This window comes from Gavia stellata, chromosome 2 (assembly GCF_030936135.1).
Source record: "Gavia stellata isolate bGavSte3 chromosome 2, bGavSte3.hap2, whole genome shotgun sequence".
NCBI lineage: Eukaryota > Metazoa > Chordata > Aves > Gaviiformes > Gaviidae > Gavia > Gavia stellata.
This window is the reverse complement of record NC_082595.1, coordinates 93,279,052-93,297,509: the sequence shown is the minus strand read 5'-3', so window position 1 is coordinate 93,297,509 and position 18,458 is coordinate 93,279,052. Positions and strand designations below refer to the sequence as shown.

The 18,458-nt window shown below is 43.4% G+C and overlaps 2 protein-coding genes across 2 annotated transcripts; both read left to right on the top strand.

Moving 5' to 3' along the window:
• Window positions 1-370: 370 nt before the first annotated feature.
• RNASEH1 (ribonuclease H1) lies at window positions 371-8,899 on the top strand. Its single transcript, XM_059834832.1, has 8 exons — window positions 371-480; window positions 564-688; window positions 1,251-1,445; window positions 2,036-2,135; window positions 2,618-2,672; window positions 3,777-3,861; window positions 6,517-6,641; window positions 8,601-8,899. Exons 1-8 carry the CDS (start codon window positions 371-373, stop codon window positions 8,685-8,687), a joined length of 882 nt encoding a protein of 293 aa, XP_059690815.1. The 3' UTR covers window positions 8,688-8,899.
• Window positions 8,900-11,569: 2,670 nt separating this feature from the next.
• Window positions 11,570-17,392, top strand: ADI1 (acireductone dioxygenase 1). The gene is made up of 4 exons (XM_059835472.1): window positions 11,570-11,689; window positions 12,246-12,365; window positions 13,973-14,152; window positions 15,897-17,392. The coding sequence occupies exons 1-4, from the start codon at window positions 11,570-11,572 to the stop codon at window positions 16,017-16,019; spliced, it is 543 nt and encodes a 180-aa protein (XP_059691455.1). The 3' UTR covers window positions 16,020-17,392.
• Window positions 17,393-18,458: the final 1,066 nt, after the last annotated feature.

Here is an 18,458-nt window from a genome sequence, read left to right as displayed (position 1 = left end):
TTGTCTTTTAATAACAGGGGCTTTCAGAACGAGGCGTTAGTGCAAACTGCTGTGATCTCATACCTCTCGTGTCCCCTCCCCCGCAACAAAAGCTGCTTTAGATGGCTTTTAACACACAGTTATTATGGGGGGAAACAAAAACAAACAAAATGCCCAAACCCTGGACCTTTCCAGTAAGTTTGGCCTCTCTCGCGGCTCGTAGGGAAGCCCTCAGCGCGCCCTCGTTTCCGTTACCGCTCTGTGGCCGCCACGCATGCGCATGAGCGGGGGGGCGGGGCACAGGAGCGGCGGCGAGCTGCGGCGGCGGCGGGGTGTGGTGGCCTAGGCGGGGGCCGCGGGGCGGGGGCGCGGATGGCGGCGGGGCTGCGCCATGTTGCGGTGGCTCGTGGCGGTGCTCAGTCACTCCTGTTTTGTCTCCAAGGGCGACAGCATGTTCTACGCGGTGCGCAAGGGCCGGCGGACGGGTGTCTACCGCACCTGGTAAGGACCGCGGCCGGGGCAGCGCGGGGAGCCGCCGCCGGGCCGGCCCGGCGCCAGCCTCACCCCCGCCCCCTGTGTTGCAGGGCGGAGTGTCAGGAGCAGGTGAACAAGTTCCCCTCCGCTAGCTTCAAGAAGTTCGCCACCGAGAAGGACGCCTGGGCCTTCGTGCGCGCCGGTCTTCCGGGGCAGCAGCAGCCCGAGCCGGCAGGTAGCTCGTCCTTCCCCCGCCTCCCGCCTTACCTCGGCCCGGGCGGGAGGGGAGGGCGGCCGGCCGGGGAAGTGGGGGGAGGGAGGCCGCCCCGCCCCGCCCCGCCCCGCCCCGCGCCGCGCCGCGCACTGGCACAGCCCACCTGGCTTCTGCGTGGTGTCCGCGTAAACAGTAGCAGCTTCTGTTTATCCTTTGGTGGACGTCCTGTAACTGGCGGAATGCCGTGGTGGTAAGTGCAGCGGTGGCCCTGCCCTCCGGACGCGGCGATGGATGCGTCTCTGCGATGACAGTGTTTCTGTAGATACTTGGAGAACATTGCTTGTACCGTGTCCGTTTTAAGGGCTATTACGTGTGTGTCTCCACATCAGTTTGATCTAGGATAAAGAATGACTGGTGCATACTGTAATATTTTTTGCATAATAGTTTGGGGCAGTGTCAGTTAACACACTGGCATTGCTAATAGGTGATAATAATTGTTGTCTTTAGAAGCAGTTGTTTCAAATAAAATTTGATCTTGTATATATTTGAACTTTTTTTTCTTTTTTTTTTTTTTTTTTGGAAGGGGCACACGGTCCTCCAGCTGTTACACAGGAAAGTGGTAGCCAGAGAGAGGAACCAGAAATAAGCATCTTGTGTTGCAATACATGCAAAAGGCCGTATGAACAGTCTACAAATGAAGAACATACTGCAAAGCGTGTAAAACATGATGAAGTATACTCAGTGCCAACAGTCAGTGAAGATAAATTTTCATATATGGGTGAGGTCTTTCATTATTCCTATAATTCTTTTGAGTTCTTTGCACTCTTTCATAACTAACAAGTGTAATTAGTAGAAGGCTTTTAGGGAGGTTTGTGTATGGCAGCATCAAGCCCAGCATAACATTGTTTCTTTTTGAAATGGAAATGTGAGCCATGATATATTTGTTCATATTGTCTTTCAGTGTGATTTTAATTGGCTTTAACTGGTATCAACATATAGCTTAATCTGATTGTTATAGGTGTGATTTTATGTGTGTCTGGATTACAGACTATGTTTAAAAATACAGATGTAGCTGGTAGGTTTTAAAGTTGACTGAAGAAGACAGGAACTGTCGCGAGAATATGGAACTTGGGGCAGAGGTGCTTCCTGAGGCTGACTAATTTGACACCAATGAGGGTGTGAAGCTGCGGTGGGACTTCTGATATTCTGCATTACTAATTTACATGGCTTCTGTAGCTAACTTTTTGAAGGACTCTCTGGGGAGGGAAGTTTTGAGGATTAATCCACTGGCAGACATTTCTTTTTGCTTAAAGAGTTTACATCCTTGAAGGAGTGCCTGAATTTTTGCTTTTGGTAATTCTTTTGTAGGTGACTTTGCAGTCGTTTATACAGATGGTTGTTGCTCAGGTAATGGACGTAATAGGGCACGTGCTGGAATAGGTGTCTACTGGGGACCGGGTCACCCTTTGTAAGTAGCTGGATGGATTTTTTTTTTTTTTCTAATATGTTACTGTTTGTTTTGTGTGCGGTTTACAATACCAGCCTCCTTTTGAATATGAAACCCTGCTGTTGAGACTCTAAATGACAGTGCTATGAGACTAGTGAGTTACTGAGGGGGAAAAGAGAAATCTGCTTCTGTGGGGGGTAAGAATGTGGGGAAAACCAACTAGAAATAACATTTTTATGGGCTGAAGCTATAATTCAAGTGATGCAGAAAGTTTAAAATAGGTGTAGGTTTGCACAGAAGACAACTAATGTAATTGCATATTGATGGCGAGTCCAAATATGCAGGTTGCACTATGCAGGTGGAAGTTAGAGCTAGAATATCTATTCATCCTCCTTTATAAAAAGAAAAGTAGCTCTCTTATACTTATTTTTCTAATGTGTAGTCATTATACACAATTCTGAATATTTGGGGTAACTAATTTACTATTCATTCCTTGGACACAGAAATACCAGTGAAAGACTTCCTGGACGGCAGACTAATCAAAGAGCAGAAATACATGTAAGTAGTAAGTGTCCTAAAATGCTTCTGCATGTTAGACCCCACTAGCGCACTCATGACTATTTCAACTCTGGCCTTCAGAAACCAGTTACGGAGCTGTGAGGGAAGTACACAAAACATCAGGAGTTATGACTTGAAACAAATGGTTCTCTTTTCACCTTGAGAATTCCCAAATATCATCAGGCCAAGCACAGCTATTTAAAACAGCCTCGCATTAGGAAAGCCTGGTTCTCAAATCTGTATGGTACCCTTTGCATTTTCAATGTGTATATCTGAGACCTTGGGGTGAGGGCTGCTGAGTAGTGGTTAAGAGGAGAATCGACTTCTTATTGTGATAGGATCCAGAGAATCATATTCCTTAAGTAAATATAACAAACAATTCTAGGCTCTCAGGGGTAACTTCTGTTACTTCTGAAGTAAACTTCTGTTGGCAACAGCAGATTTTGTCTTCCCTTCTCACCTCATCTTAATTCTGGTACTGCTGCTGTCCTGCACTGTGTGTTTGGAGATGAACTGAAATGGGGAATTGATGTGCTTAAAAACTACAGGAAGTTCATTTTAGTGAGGGACAAGGAGAGGTAATGGTTGTGTGCTAAGGATCAAAGTTGTCACTAAAAAGCTTTTCAGCTCTACATCCAGACCCAGCCACTTCTCCCTCTAATTTTATTTCATAGCACCAAAAAAAACCCCAACAAAAAGAAACCCTTTTAGGGGTTCCAGACTGTTGGAACTGATATGGATCCTTCCTCCTCAAAGTTACGGAGAAAATGCCTAAAACTTGGTGTGCAGTTGATAGAGGCTTTGAGAATTAGAAAACTGGGCAGAAGGCTACTCCTTCAGTACAGCGTTGAACATCAGAATGTTTATGGGTTTTTTTTGCCAGTGAAACTTAAGTGGCTCCCTGTTTGCCTGATTCATTAAGTGGTCGTCTGCACGCATAATTTTGGGAACCTCTGCTCTAAAGCATGTTGATATTCACTGATGGAGAGATTTACTGTAATGTTCTTTGTAGTTCTGTGTTAGCGTCAGGTACTTTACTGGTATTTTAATTGCGTGTATTCAAAATCGTGTTCTGAACTGTGATTCTATTTAAATGTTCTTAAGGCTGCCTGCAAAGCAATAGAGCAAGCAAAGAGTCAAAATATCAAGAAACTAATTATCTACACTGATAGCAAGTTCACAATTAACGGTAAGTTAATGATTTTAGTTTTCCTGATTCTTAAAGACACACTGCATACTATTTCATTACATATGGCCCACAAAACGTACTGAGTCCTGGGGAGAGGGATATAAGGAAGAAAATGCATAACTTATTTCAATACTCGTGACTGCTTGGGGAAAAACTTCAGAATATTACAGGGACCACCTGCTAACTGCGTGAAAAATGAATAGAGACAAAGTGCCTGTTAGAGTAAAGGCTGACAGAAGTAACTACAAGATTTTTGTCTTAAGGCATTCAGTATGACATGAAGTCTGGAAAAAATGTTGTTCATGTATAATCTGTTAAGGATGTACTCAGGAGTTGGTGTAGTAACCCTGCAGGTTTTATGTTTTGTTTTGCTGGGATTGAAGAGGCTGTCTTAATACACACATATGAAGTACGTTCAAGTTTCCTTGCTTTTTACATGTAGACTACATGTCCAAGCTTTCAGGCTACACTAGAAGACTAGCCAGAGATGGTATGGGATCAGAGTATGTATTTACAGTTTCACCCTCATCCAAAGATTTGGAAAATCTAATTTTATTCCCTATAAATACTATATGAAGCAGCCAGTAAGATTTAATTTCTGAATAAAACTTCTTCCTTTTTCCTGAGATCTTCAGATTTTACTCCCATGATAATTCGGAATTGCATAAGTATTTTTTCTTTGTATTTCACATTTTTACAAAGGGAGTACATGTGTTTGCTGTTTCCAAATCACTGTGGAGTTGTTTTGTTTAATGTTATTTCAAAAAAAACCCGAACAACTTACCGCAACTTTTGATTGAAAATTAAATGTTGCGCTTTCATGCTTTGGGGTTTTTTTGGGGGGAGGAATGCGAGTATCTTGTTCTTAGCATAACTTCCTATAGTTGAGCGCTAACACTGAAAGTAATTATCTATTTCATTGCTTGTTATTAATAAAGCAAATAAATGGTTGTATGTTAAAAATCTGCGTATCTTTTCCTCCAAATAAGTCATTCTGCTTTCCAGAAGCCCTCCTGATTCCTGAAAGTGGAGGAGTATGAGAGAAGAGCATGAGTTTTTTTTTCCTTTTTCAGGTGGCTCATGTTTAGAAGTAAAGCAAAACTTCCCTTGAAAAACTCTGATGTCAACTTGAGTAGCAATACCCTAGAAAGGACAGAAAGCTACTGAGTAGGAACAAGTGACTGCTAGTCAAGGAGGGAGTTGCTGGAGCTGTCACTTGCTGCTTGTTTCAAATTGCATGTGCATGAAAGAGGTTCTGTTCAGAAGTGAAGAGTGTCAAGGACTTGTGCTCTGTCCTCCTGATTCTAGTTCATAAGTTGAGGAAGGGACAGTAAATGTTAAGAAGCAACTTAAAGGCATTGTCCATTGCTTGTCCCTAAGGATCATCTTGTAAATCTCTCATTTGAGTAGCTTATTTTCCCCAAAAGATTTAGGTGTAGCATTTCCTGTAGGAGCAGAATGTGTGTGGGTTTGGTTTTTTCTGTGTTTTTTTCTTTTTTTTTTTTCTTCTCCTCTTTGGTGGTGGTGGGTTGTTTTTTAGTCTCTACTAGAAGCATTCTGAAAAAGGGAAGAGTAAAAGAAAGACTCTCTACTCTTCAGGACTGATCGATACAATCCAAGTGCATAATTTGTTGCAAGAAGCAAGTTGCTCAAAGCATTGAGGAGCAAAGAAACATCTTCGCAATTCTTTGCATTGTGGGAGAACAGTCTCTATCATCATGTCTGTAAAACCGGTGTTACGAAAGAGGAAAAGTTTCTGTCTCGGATAAAATTCCTGTTAAGTGTGAGACTTAAGTATGAGGGAGGAAAAGAAGAATCTTTAGGTGCGATGTCTTAGTCTCTTTGGTTTTGCTTGCAGTTTGCTCTTGCATTTTGGGTCACTGAGGTGCAGGTTCCACTCTTGTTTAATCAAAGTTATTTTGTAAATGTGTCTAGGAGTTATTTTTTAAGATACCAGAGGAGGCAGCTTGCAGTTAAGTACAAATGGATATGGTTTGGTTTGGGTTTTAGGAGGTTTTGTATGCAGGATTGGTGATTCTCTATTTGGTTCAGGTCTGTTTGTCATGAAAGCAGTAAGGATGTCTTACATTGCTGAGACCAGCAAAGATACTTAAATAAAAAAAAAAAAATCCTTATTTAAGGAGTAATACAGTAAATTTTCTGGCCAGCAAGGGATGGCCAGAATGTTAAATCTTGTTCTGTAGAAAGCTGTGTACGTGGTCCTTCTCTGAAAGATTCTGTTTAGCATGCAGAAGCCATAAGATGGGTGGCCATCTGTTTTTCCTCTATGCATGTGTGTCTCCTCAATTTCTCAAAACAAATAAAGCTGTAGATTTGTTCTAGCTTACTGTACCATCAAGCAAATCCTTAGCTTCAGTTTATTGACATTCATATTGTGATTTTATGTGTAATGCATATATAAGATTGTAGACCTGTTTAGGATAGCGACCTGTGGTCGTATATTTCAAGTAATAATGGAAAAATACAATCCTGAAAGACAGTAGTAGAGAACCAAACAAGAATACCTTCTATCTCCAGCGTCTTTGCCTGTGACTTTGTATAGAGTTTAATGTCTTGTTAAAAGGCTGTTTGCTCCATCTTGATCCTTGCTAGCTTCCTCAATAGCGTTTTTATGGTAATGCTCCCTTTGCATAGGTATTACGAGCTGGGTTGACAACTGGAAAACAAATGGCTGGCGAACAAGTTCAGGAGGAAGTGTAATAAATAAAGAAGATTTTGAAAGACTTGATAATCTATCAAAAGGCATAGAAATTCAGTGGGTAAGCACCTCATTTCTTATTCTTAATGACATCTTAAACAAGCTTCTTGTAAATTCTTAGTTATGGGCATACTTGTTTTTTATAGAGAATAATATTGTACATCCATAATTAAAACCATACATACAGAGAAGTTGCTTATTTTCTTTAAATAAAACAAGCAGCATAACCTAGGCTCTTGGAACCAGTATTTCATTTATTAAAATGCATGTTTATATTTGTTTTCTCTCTCTTGTTACTGCTTAGAAAATGCCTGCAGTAATTATTTTTAGTTTGTTAGTACTGTTAGTAGATGAAATTTGTTAGTAGATGAAATTTCTGTTCCTGGAAATCTAAGCTTAAAACAACTGTGTCTTTTTGGGTCATAGCTGAATTTCTGGATTTGCTTTTCAGAACTCTTAGGATGCTGGTTCATTGATGTAACTCAATCACATGAGTGTCTTTGAACTGGGAAAACTAAGAGAGTGTAACCCCAAATAAACTAACTCGAGTTTTCTGTACCTTAACTGTGTTTTTTCCAAGAAAACTGGGCACAGAAAGGTTTTTAAAATACCCATTTTTAAGTTTTAAATTGTTTCGCTCTCCAGTAAAGAAGTAAAACAACTTTCATACAGGTATTCCTGGTAAAACTTATTTTTCTGTAACATCAGTGCTAAACATTATAGGGGATATCTTCCCTCCTCTCTTTCTAAATTTTACTCTAATCTTGGTATAAGACTACTGATTCTAGAAACAAATCTTTGTGCCATTGACTTGGTGGCTGCTAATGGTACTTTTATTGGGCTTCTGTCTTTAGTCTGTAGAAAAAAAGGATGACTTAGTTCTTTAATATGCACTTTTTCTATGGGAAATCTGTTGCAGATATTCTTCCATTTGTGGTGTTCTGTGTTCCAGAGTTGGCAACTCCAATTTAAAGGCTGACTGGATTTTTAATAACTATTCCTATTGTCTACTGAGGAGAAGAAAGTGTAAAAATTTAAAACTAAGACCAAAGTTCAGCTGTCTTTAGAGTATTTTACATAATTAAAAAAAATATTGTTGCTTTATGCACACTTCTTACACTTGAATCTCTTAAACTTGGGAAGATTTTTATTTCAGGAGGAGCAATGTATGCATATACTTTATTACGGTAATCCACCTGCTGAGGTGTGGGGTCCTCCACAGGCTGCAGGTGGATATCTGCTCCACTGTGGACCTCCACTGACATGAGGGGGACAGCCTGCCTCGCCATGGTCTTCTCCAGGGGCTGCAGGGGAATCTCTGCACTGGAGCACCTCTTCCCCCTCCTTCTTCACTGATCTCGGTGTCTGCAGAGTTGTTTCTCTTGCATATTCTGACTCCTCTCTCTGGCTGCTGTGCAGCATTTTTACCCTTTCTTAAATATGTTATCACAGCAGAGCCACCAGCTTTGCTGATGGGCTCAGCTGTGTCCTGCAGTGGGTCCATTTTGGAGTGGGCTGGAACTGATGCAGGGGCAGCCCCTGGTGTCTTCTCACAGAGGCTCCCCACCTGGTACCAAAACCTTGCCATCTGAAAATTGTGAGATTCTTTTCATACCCTGTTTCTGTATCCTAAGTGAGTGCTGTAACCACCAAGGCTGTTAGTGGCATAGAGGTCTCTGGTTTAAGCACTGAATGCAGATAGGTTTTTCTCTCTTCTCTGAAGGTGGGAATTTTGAGTTGGAGCTGTTGTCTGCATTTCTTAAAGGCTAGGTTAGGTGATCCTTACCCAGTTCACTACTTTGCCTAAAGATGATTTTCACAATTTGGCAAGACTTTCCTAGAGGAAGGGAGTCTATGAGCGTTCCTGGGAAGAACACATAAGGACTAAATGTGAGAAGAGGGCCTCTAAGGAGGTGCTACTGTACTATGAATGAAAGGGTGTTGCGTCATCACATTTCATGTATGTACTTTTTCCTTGATTTCTTGCATATCTAACCCTCCTATACTTTTGTCCTAACAGATGCATATTCCCGGTCATGCTGGCTTCCAAGGAAATGAAGAAGCTGATAGACTAGCAAGAGAGGGAGCTAGTAAGCAAAAGTCCTGACGTACTGGGATTAGAGACTCTTGCAGTGAGAGGAAAAGGACTAACACCACAGTGACAACTTGAACTGCTGTAATTGTTTCGGAGTTGAACTCTGAACTGTACTACTTTCTGGCCTGAAGTGTTAAACATATACCAACTTCTGGGGAGAAAAAAACCCACATTTTCTTCTGTAGCATTTGTTTTACAATCAAGTCAATATTTAGTTGACGATACAGAGTGTTTGCTTTTTCTCCGTCTTACTGAAGGGCCGTGGTCAGTGTTTTTAGCTGTCTTATAGACTTCTGAATTCACTGTAAAGACAGACTTCTGAAGAAGTAATATTAAATCTTTATCCTAAGTGTTCTGTATTTTCCTCTTAGTGAAATAAATTAATTTTTTATACAGAGGTGTATATTAACAGTCCAAAATAGTTGGGGGCAGGGGGACTTTGGGGTTGGTTGGTTTGGTGAGAGTTCAGTGACCTAACATGGAGATGTGCATTAACATGCTTTGGCATTCTGCTACTAGCAATAGCTGCTCTACAGATGGGCTTGTGACACTCACCTGTGCCTCACAGTATCATCACGGCATCTGCAGATTTCTGTGATGTTACTTACTTTGCAAGGTAGTATGAACAAACTAAAAAGCCAGGTCACAAGAAAACTTGAACGGTGAGTTTTTACTGTTCTCTCTCTAGCTGCTTAATGTCCAAGCTCTTTGTTTGTGGCTTCCTGTTTCCATTAAGTAATTTTTTTATGCATACTGGTTCTCATTAGTATTGTTAGTTCCTCTTCAGTGTTGTCCCAAAGGTAATAATTGGCCATTTTGTCTGAAATGGAACTAGAAGATGATCAGCTGCTCCAGATCTTCCGGATGTCAAGTGTTTTACTTCATTTTTTCCAGTCAATGATGAGATTAATGGAATGGCTAATGTGCACTTTAATTAGCGAGTAATTACCAGTAATCAACATAGTTTTATTTTCTATGTGTCTATACGGGAAGAACAAACAGGTTTGGTATGTTATCTTCGTCAACTTCATTGTAAGGTACCTTAATAACATTGAATAGTAGGGCTTAAGCTAGAAGTCACTGATTTTTTTTTTTTGTATTTGTTAATTGCTATACAGAATGGCAGAGCTGCTGAAGCTTGTTTTATTAATAGTTCTCATGCATTATAGTATCTTTACTGAGGCAAAGTGTGAGCTCTTAGGTATTTAGAGTCACATGAATTGTGACAGAATGAGGAAACTGGCTAGCTAGTAGTTAATAGATGAGTGAGGTTTTTTTATTTGTTTTCTCTCATCCAAAACTGCACAGTGAAGCTCATCTAGGGATAAGGTAGTGTACTGATTAGACTTTTCCCCTCTCTGTCTTTTGTGTATACGCACACAATTATCCATCTGTTTATTTTAGAAGTTTGGCTTGAAGGAAAACACCCCATCATCCCTGATGAGATCTCTAGTTGAGGCAGAAGAGTGTGACAACATACTGAAGAGGTGGCATCTAATAATCTATCACACATGTCCAGTTAAACATATAGGTCCTAGTTACTGTATGGAAATCTGTAATTTTTGAAGCAGCAGCTTTGGAAAAAAGTGTAAGGTAATGTTGGGTAAATCATAACATCAGTGTAATACTGAATTTGAGTGACTTTACTACCTGAATCTAATAGGTAGATTATAATAGGAAATCTAATAGGAAAGTGTTTTATGTTAATTTGATACCAATGTTTATCATTCTTACTCCGGAAATTGAGGACAGAAGAAAAGCTGAGAGGAAAGTTAGAAGATTAAGGCTGATTAAAGGATGGAAAGCAAATAATACTGCTCAATGGGACTTACAGGGGCTCAAGGACCCACAGAGGATGTTGGCAGTTCAAGTCATTCTTTCCAGGGAACTGCAACTTTAGGAGGGTATCGCCCTTTAGCAGGCATGACATTCAGTGGATAGGCATTGAACTTGGGGCTGGGTTTGTATGTGCTTCTAAAACTAAATGTGGACAATACCAGCATTAGACCAGCTTACCTGTAATGTTATGGGACTTGCAATTAAATTTCATCCAGAATCGATAACCAGTAGTGCTTACACATTGAATACAATATGTTAAAGGGATCTGGTAACATTTCTAAGAATCTGAGAAATAATGGTTAAGACTTTCTAGTAAGTACAAAACTCTCTTTTTAGGAACAAAAACATTTAAGGTGGAATTGTTTCTTTTTCAGTTGTTTCTCCATTCTTACATTGTGTTTAGCTGGCTGTTGGTTTATTTACTCTATAGAATCATAGAACCATGTAGAATTGTAGAACAGCAGAGGCTGGAGGGGACCTTGGAGTGCATCTTGTCCACCCCAGCTCAAGCAGGTTGCTCGGGATGTATCTCCATGAATGGAGACAACACAAGCTTTTTGGGCAGTATATCTTACCACTCTTCTTTCCTTTTTTTTTTTTAATTTTATTTTTTATTTCTCCATATTGTGGGGTTGCAGTGCAGGTCTTTCAGGCGGAGACTTACTGGTAAATTCAGTGAGAGCATTACCGCCGTGGCAGACTAGATGTGAACACCATTGCTGTTGAGGTGTGACGTGTGCTGTAACCGGCACCTTACCCAGGAGGGCTTGTGCGGGTGAGAAGCCCCTTACCCTCGCAGCTTTCTTTCAGGGAGACCTCCCCTCACCTGTGCAGTTGAGCCTAAAGCTCTACGCCAAAACAACAGCCGTGTCTGCTACATAGTACACCCTCTTCAGCATAGTTTGAGTTGCAAATGGCGCCCGTTTAAGGCTCTCCCCATAGGCTGGCTGTGCGGGGCCCATCCCGGTCCCGGCCCCTCCAGCCCCGCCGGGGCGGGCCGCTCCCGCCCAGCCCGGCCCAGGGGAGCGCAGCGGAGCGGAGCGCCCGGCGGCGGGATGGTGGAGGCCTGGTACATGGACGAGTCCCCGGAGGACCAGCGGGCGCCCCACCGCCTGCGGCCCAACCGCGCCGTCAGCCTGGAGCAGCTGCGCCGCCTCGGCGTCGCCTACCGCAAAGTGTGTGGGGGGGCGCGGGGGGAGCCGCCACGGGCGGCCCGGCGCTGCGGCAGGCCTCGCCGCGCGGCAGGGGCCGTGCGGGGCCTCGGGGGGCCTGGAGGCGGCGGTGGGGCCTCGGGGGGCCTGGAGGCGGCGGCGGTGGGGCCTCGGGGGGCCTGGAGGCGGCGGCGGCGCCTCAGGCCTGCCGCGACACCCGCCGGGACGAGGAGAGCCCTGCGGGGAGGGGAGCAGAGCCGGGGCGGTGCTCGCCCAGGGAGCTTGGCGGCGGGAACCGGCCATGTCCGTGCCTGCCGGCGCTGCCGAGCCCGGGAGAGGGGGAGGCGGCGGGAGGGGCCCCAGGCGGTGTCTGTGCGGGGATGGGCTGGGTGCGGGTAAGTCTGCCGAAGCTGGCACACCCTGCGTACCTCTGGCAGCTAACTTAGCTACCCCTGGAGCGACCTGCCCCTCCACCGGCACACCGGACAACTCAGGTTTTTCCACGTTAGTGTCCTGAATTGCGTCTTAAGCAATTAGGTCTGAATACATTTATTTATTTTTTTCCCTGACTAATTTTTAGTTGGATGCTGATAACTATGAGACTGATCCATGTCTGAAAGAGATTCGGAGAGCAGAAAATTATTCTTGGATGGACATAGTAACCATACATAAAGACAAGCTTCCAAATTATGAGGAAAAGGTATGCGAGTCTTTGCTTTCAGTGAGGATCGGCACGCTGAAGTCTACCGCTAGAGTGTGCAGCCGGCTTCTCAACACCTGCACACCCTGAGCAGGGGCACAAAGATGAGATTTCCAGGTGTAAAACACATCCTGTACTGAAGTCCTTAACATTAAAAAAGCACTTGTGATATAATTTTAAAAATAGCAGGGGCCTTTTGCTCCTGTAGATTGCCTTCAAAGGTTTTAAGGATAGTTTCCATCACTGTCATTTCAAAAGTAAGATTCCTACCAGCAGAGCCCCACCGATGCTGACCTGTCCTCGGGAGAGCCTCCCTGGGATGAAGGCAGGCGGTTGCCAGCTGGGCATGGGCTTTGAAGGCTGGAACATCCTAATGGCTGCAACATCCTAATGGCTGCTTGCAAAATAACGTCTTTTCAAAGTGAAGTTAACCTCGTGAAATCAGAGGGATACATTCTCCTGTGCAAGAAATTTTTTACCTTGGGAAGCTGGTACCTTCGACATTTTGTAACAGCTGAATGCAAATGGTGCCAGGCTCTCAGATGAGCCTCCTAGAAGGAGCTTTCTCCTCCCGGCCTTCTGGTGCTGGCATGCTGCTCTGACTTGAGGACAGCAACCCAGTGGCAATTCCGTATTTTCATCAAATTTCCATTTACCAGTCTGTTTTAAGCCCATTGTGTTATACTGGTTTTAAATTGATGAGGAGGTGAATTAGGTAGTAAGTCGGGCTGCCTGGGTAGGCTCTACCTGACACAAAGACGGGCCATTATTGACAGGGCATATGGACTTTCGCTCATCTTGCCATGCTGGATCAGTACTGGCTCAGGGACACCTGCACTAGTGTGGCTGAACAGCATCCAAAGCTGAGCAGGTGATGCTACCCGTCATTGCACTGCTCTCTGTACACTAACCCACTCAGGTCTCTGTTAATTGAACCTTTAAAGCATGTTCTGTTCTGTGCTGTGAAATATACAAAGAATTCACCATTCCAGAAAAAAGGAGAATGTTGCTGCTGCTGGGGCCTGGGAGGAGAGAGCCTGGAGCTGGGCCCCACTGTGTGGGGGCAGGTGTGACATGCTGTTTACATCAGATTGCCATAGATGGGCCGTGTTTGGCAATGACTGCATTTTCACATACAATTGTAGTAGCCTGTGGGGCTAATTCAGCCCTACACCGGTGTAAAAGAGGGGGGATAATCTGTAGCTCTGTTTTATTTTTGCATGTCAGGAAAAAAATGGCACAAAATGATCAAACTGAACAACTACGAGGACCAAATCCTGCAGTGGGAAGCTTTACCTGCCTCTCTCTCAGATGGGTGTAGGCATTACTGTTACTCAGAGACTGGTTATGTGCAGCTACAGCTGCTGTTTCTTGTCAGAGAAATTCCGGTCTTCCAGAGGAAATGTAGCAGCCTGCTTAAAAGTGTCCTGAGACAGGGTCTGGCTGGCTGGATTGGCTGTTTTAACCATGTTGGTCTCATCTGTTTTAGTTAAATCACTGCACAGTTACCCTTTGAAAGCCTTTGTCTGCTTTGCCACATGTTTTTGCCAGATTTCTTTGCAGTTTTTCTGTGTTCAGTAGTTTTGAGAGATACTTGCTATTCCTAGATAAAAACATTTTATGAAGAACATTTACACCTAGACGATGAAATTCGCTACATCTTAGATGGATCTGGCTATTTTGATGTTCGAGACAAGGATGACAAATGGATCCGGATTTCCATGGAAAAAGGAGACATGATAACCCTCCCTGCCGGCATATATCACCGATTTACACTGGATGAGAACGTATGTTGTTATAGGTTACCGTAAATTTTGATGATAAATCCATGTGGGTATATATGACATTAGTAACTACATGCCCTGAGACTTGCAGTTCATTAGCAAAACATATTAAATATGAAGTAGGAATATGAAAAATACTAAATAATTCACAGCGTCTGAACCTTTCATCTCCAGGTCACAAATCCAGCTTCCTCTCATCAGCTGTAATTGCAAGTCATTGCCACGTGATATCCGTAGCCTATCTTATGTGACAGTGGCGTGAGAGCCAAGCCCTGCGGCTGTCCCTCCCACAATTGCCCCCGCTGTCAGTTGAGGTGGAGATGGTGTAGATGGATCCTTCTGTGTTGCCTTATTGTGGGGGCATAGACAGAGCATATCTGTGTCCAGCAGTGGCATTTTTCATGAGTGCTAAATTCACCTTCAGGGAAAGAAGGATTTAAGGGTCCAGAGCCACTACTTGCAGCTAGCACCTGCTAGACTGGATGCTGGCTTCACAGGAGGTGACCTGCTTTCGGAGGGGTTTTTTGGCAATGGGACTGTGAGATTGGCACATGCAGTCCTGATCTGTGTGTCTGTCCTTGTGGGCTTTTATAAATATGTTTGTAACCTCAGCATTACTCCTGGAAAATGGGGAAATGTGTGCTCTCTCCTGTGTGGCAAAATCCCATCTCTGGTTTAGTCTTGAGAATGGTATAATTTTGAATCAGCTGTCCAGATAGCAGTTATCATAGATGTAAAAAAGGGAGATGCTGCTTTGGTGAAAAAACTGACTTTTCACCTTTGCATTTTGAGATCCACAGTGAATCAGGTGCAATTGCTAGTTTAAGACTTTTTCTTTACATAGACAAAATGTCAGGGGTTATGGGTTGAATCCACAAGAAGTCTTGAAATGTTTGTCCACTTCAGGAACTTTAGTCCAGAAGTGCCATCTTCAAAGTAAATTCTTTAGGTGCTTCTAGACCCTTGCATTTTGCAGCTAAGTTCTTTAGGTACCTGACTTTATTCTTGACATTGCTGAGCACCTGGGTGCAAGATAAGCACTTACCAGTGTTTACAAAATAGGTGGGGTCTAAATGTGTAGCACAGTGGACAGCTGAGAAGAGGTGAGTTCCCTGTAACTCAGTGGTCAGAGCACTTCTGCAGGATGTAAAATCCCATTTTCTGCTGTCAGAGCTGTACCTCACACCTGACATTGTTTTGGTTAGCTGGTGGTAGGGGCTGTTGCTTTTCCTGTTGGAATCTGGAGACTTTTCACTTCCCGTACCATTATTTTTTGGCTAGTTTATGCACTCCCCATTCAGCTTTTATGGCTCTCACTTTGAAGCTTCTGGTATTCCTCAAAAGCATTGTGTAACCATCTTGGGTATACTGATTGCTGTTGTTTAACTAAGCAAGTAGGATTTAGATGCCGCATTGCTCAATAGTGCAGATCCAGTGCAAAAGATTTGCGTAAGACAGGATTTTTTTTATTTCTTTGAAAGAGGGAGAAGTACTGTCTCTGGCTGACCTGGAGGCACTGGTTGTGACACAATATATCGCTGCATAAGTGCAAAATCTCCCACTGCAGTAGCTGGGAGCAGGAACAGCAGTGTAGTGGTATAATTTTCTGGAACACGTGAAGCTTTCAGCCCATCTTGAAATGGTTTCAAAAATTTCTGCAGAAGTGCAAATGAAACATGAACTTCAGAATGAAGATTCCCATGGAAAGGAGCTCTTACATTACTTGTCACTTCTTGTTCTTTGACAGAATTATGTGAAGGCAATGAGGCTATTTGTTGGAGAACCCGTCTGGACAGCATACAACAGGCCGGCTGATGATTTTCCGGCTCGGAAACAGTATATGAAGTTTTTGGGTGAAGAAGCACAGTAATGGTGTCTGAGACCTGACAGGTGGAACAGCCTGAAGCCCTGTCAGAATAAATGTGACTGGTGGCTTTTCACTGATTAGACTTCTTCTATTTACATATACAATTGGAATCACAGAATCATAGAAAAAGTTAGGTTGAAAGGTCATTTTGAGGTCATCTAGTCCAACCCCCTGCAAAGTACCAGGCTGACTTTAAAGCTAGACCAAGTTGCTCAAGACCTTGAGGTTTGGAAACCTCCAATGGTGGAGGTTCCGCAGCCTGTCTGGGCACCCGTTCCAGCACTTAGCTGCTCTCATGGGCAAGCATTTGTTCTTCATGGCCAACTCCCTGGTTGCAGCTTGCAATTGTTGTCTCTTGCCCTTTCATTGAATGCCTGAGAAGAGTCTGGCTCTGTCTTCTCCGCATTCCCTTCTCTAGTGGGAAACTGTAGTTAGGTTTCCTCTCAGCCTTCTCTTCTCCAGGCTAGACAAACCAGTGTCCTTAGCTGGGCTCTTTTCTGTTAAGGAAGATGTTCAACACATTTTGCCCTAGTTTTGACTACTGAGGAATGTCACTTGTGACCACCTGACAGTTAGACTTGAACCACTGACTGTTTTAGCCCAATGGTCCAGAAGTTTTTCACCCACCTTGTAGTTCATATCCTCAGTCCAGCTACAAGGCTACTACTGTGGGATACGCTGTTGAAAGCCTTCCTGTGGTCAAGGTGAATGACATCTGCTGTTTCCTCTCCACCACAGGGCCAGTCATTGCCTTTTGGATGATCAGGATGACTGGTCAGGATGGTCAGGCAGAATGCACCCTTGGTAAATTGGCATTGACGGCTTGCTCCCCATCACCTGGTATGTCATGTGCCTGGAACGGCTTCCATAACAACTTATTCTGTAATTTTTCTGGGGACTGAAGTGAGGCTGACCACCCTGCAGTTCCCCAGATCTTTCTCGCCTTTTTGAAGGTGGCAGTATCATTTGCCTTTTTCCGGTCAAAAAGGTTTTCCTGATCTCTTTGACCTTTCAGAGATGCCTGCAGCCTTGCAGTGACATTAGCTAGTTGCATTTACAGTTGCTCAGGAATCCATTTTCTAACCTCTTTTTCCTTGATATTTCTGGCAGGTAGAATTGGGAGAGGTGGGCTACATTAATATTCATTCTGCTCTGAATCCATGCTAATGAACTATGTAGGATTCTGTTTTTAATTAAAGAAAATAAACCCTGCTTCATTCTTGTCTAAAAATGTTCCTAAGATAAATTTGCATAATCGGCATTTTAGTATGCAGCTTCCCAAGTTTTGCCCTGGTACATAAAGCTGTGGTTTTCTCTCAGTAAAATGTAGCAATTGGTCTTGTGAGTTATTAATAAAATTACTTTAAGAAGTTGGGTGTTTGGGGTTTTTTTTGTGTGGTGACATTAAGGACACATTGAACAACATCATTGTTACTGTAATTGTTAATCAGCTTTTACTCCTTGTGCTGCTACTCGTTTCTTCTGTAACATGGGACAAATCATTAACTGCGTGCCTCAGTTTCTTTAGCTGTGAGATGGAGAAGAGTAGACTTAGACACGCTGGTCCAGTTTTCAGTAAATGCCTTGCGGTTACGCAGGACATGCAGCTCCTCAGCAATGAGCACCGAAGCATTTTGATATGAATTTGCACTTTACAATGATGAATTATGTCAGCTGGGAAGATGTACTGCTTGCTCCAACTCTCAGCGGATGATGACGAGAGCACAGGCTCTGTGCTGGCTGCAGCCTGTGTGACAATTTCAGCCAGATACAATACAAGCTCCTGCCTTGCAGTTTCCTGAATAAACATGACTGTAGAAAGAAGTTGAAACTTGGGCTTTTGTGAATTTTCCTAATGTAGCAGACAGTAGATAATTGAACTTTCCAGCTGTTCTTCCTATGGGTGTGGACACAGCCCTTCTTCAGCAGGCAACAATGTTTTCCTCACTTTGTAGCAGCATTTATTTTAACCATTTCTAGGTGCTTTATTTCTATAAGTGTTTCTGAAAACAACTTGCAAAATGCAAGCTCACCCAGCGTTCCGTACTGGCTTTTGTGCAGTGATTCATAAGCCTGGCTGAAAAATCAGTGTTACTGGCAAATACGAAGGTTGACTATAGTCAGACACACATCGGGTAGGCTTGCAAGGACGCTGTGCTGTGTTGTGTCATGTGCCTCATTGGTTCAGGGATTTGTGTGCCACTTGTCTGGAAGGTGTGCTTGAGTGTCCTCTTGTACAGCACACTGGGGCATCCTGGTCCCAGTATAAACTTTGGGGATTTTTCAAGGCACAGCTACAGGAATAAATGACAGTTACTGCCTGTGGCAAGTTTTATCGCTTTGACTTACATGCCACAGAAAATTGTGTTTCCAAATGTAAAGTAAAATGACTGCATTCTCCTGGTGCTGGTATCAGTCCCTGGTAGCCAAATTAATTCATCC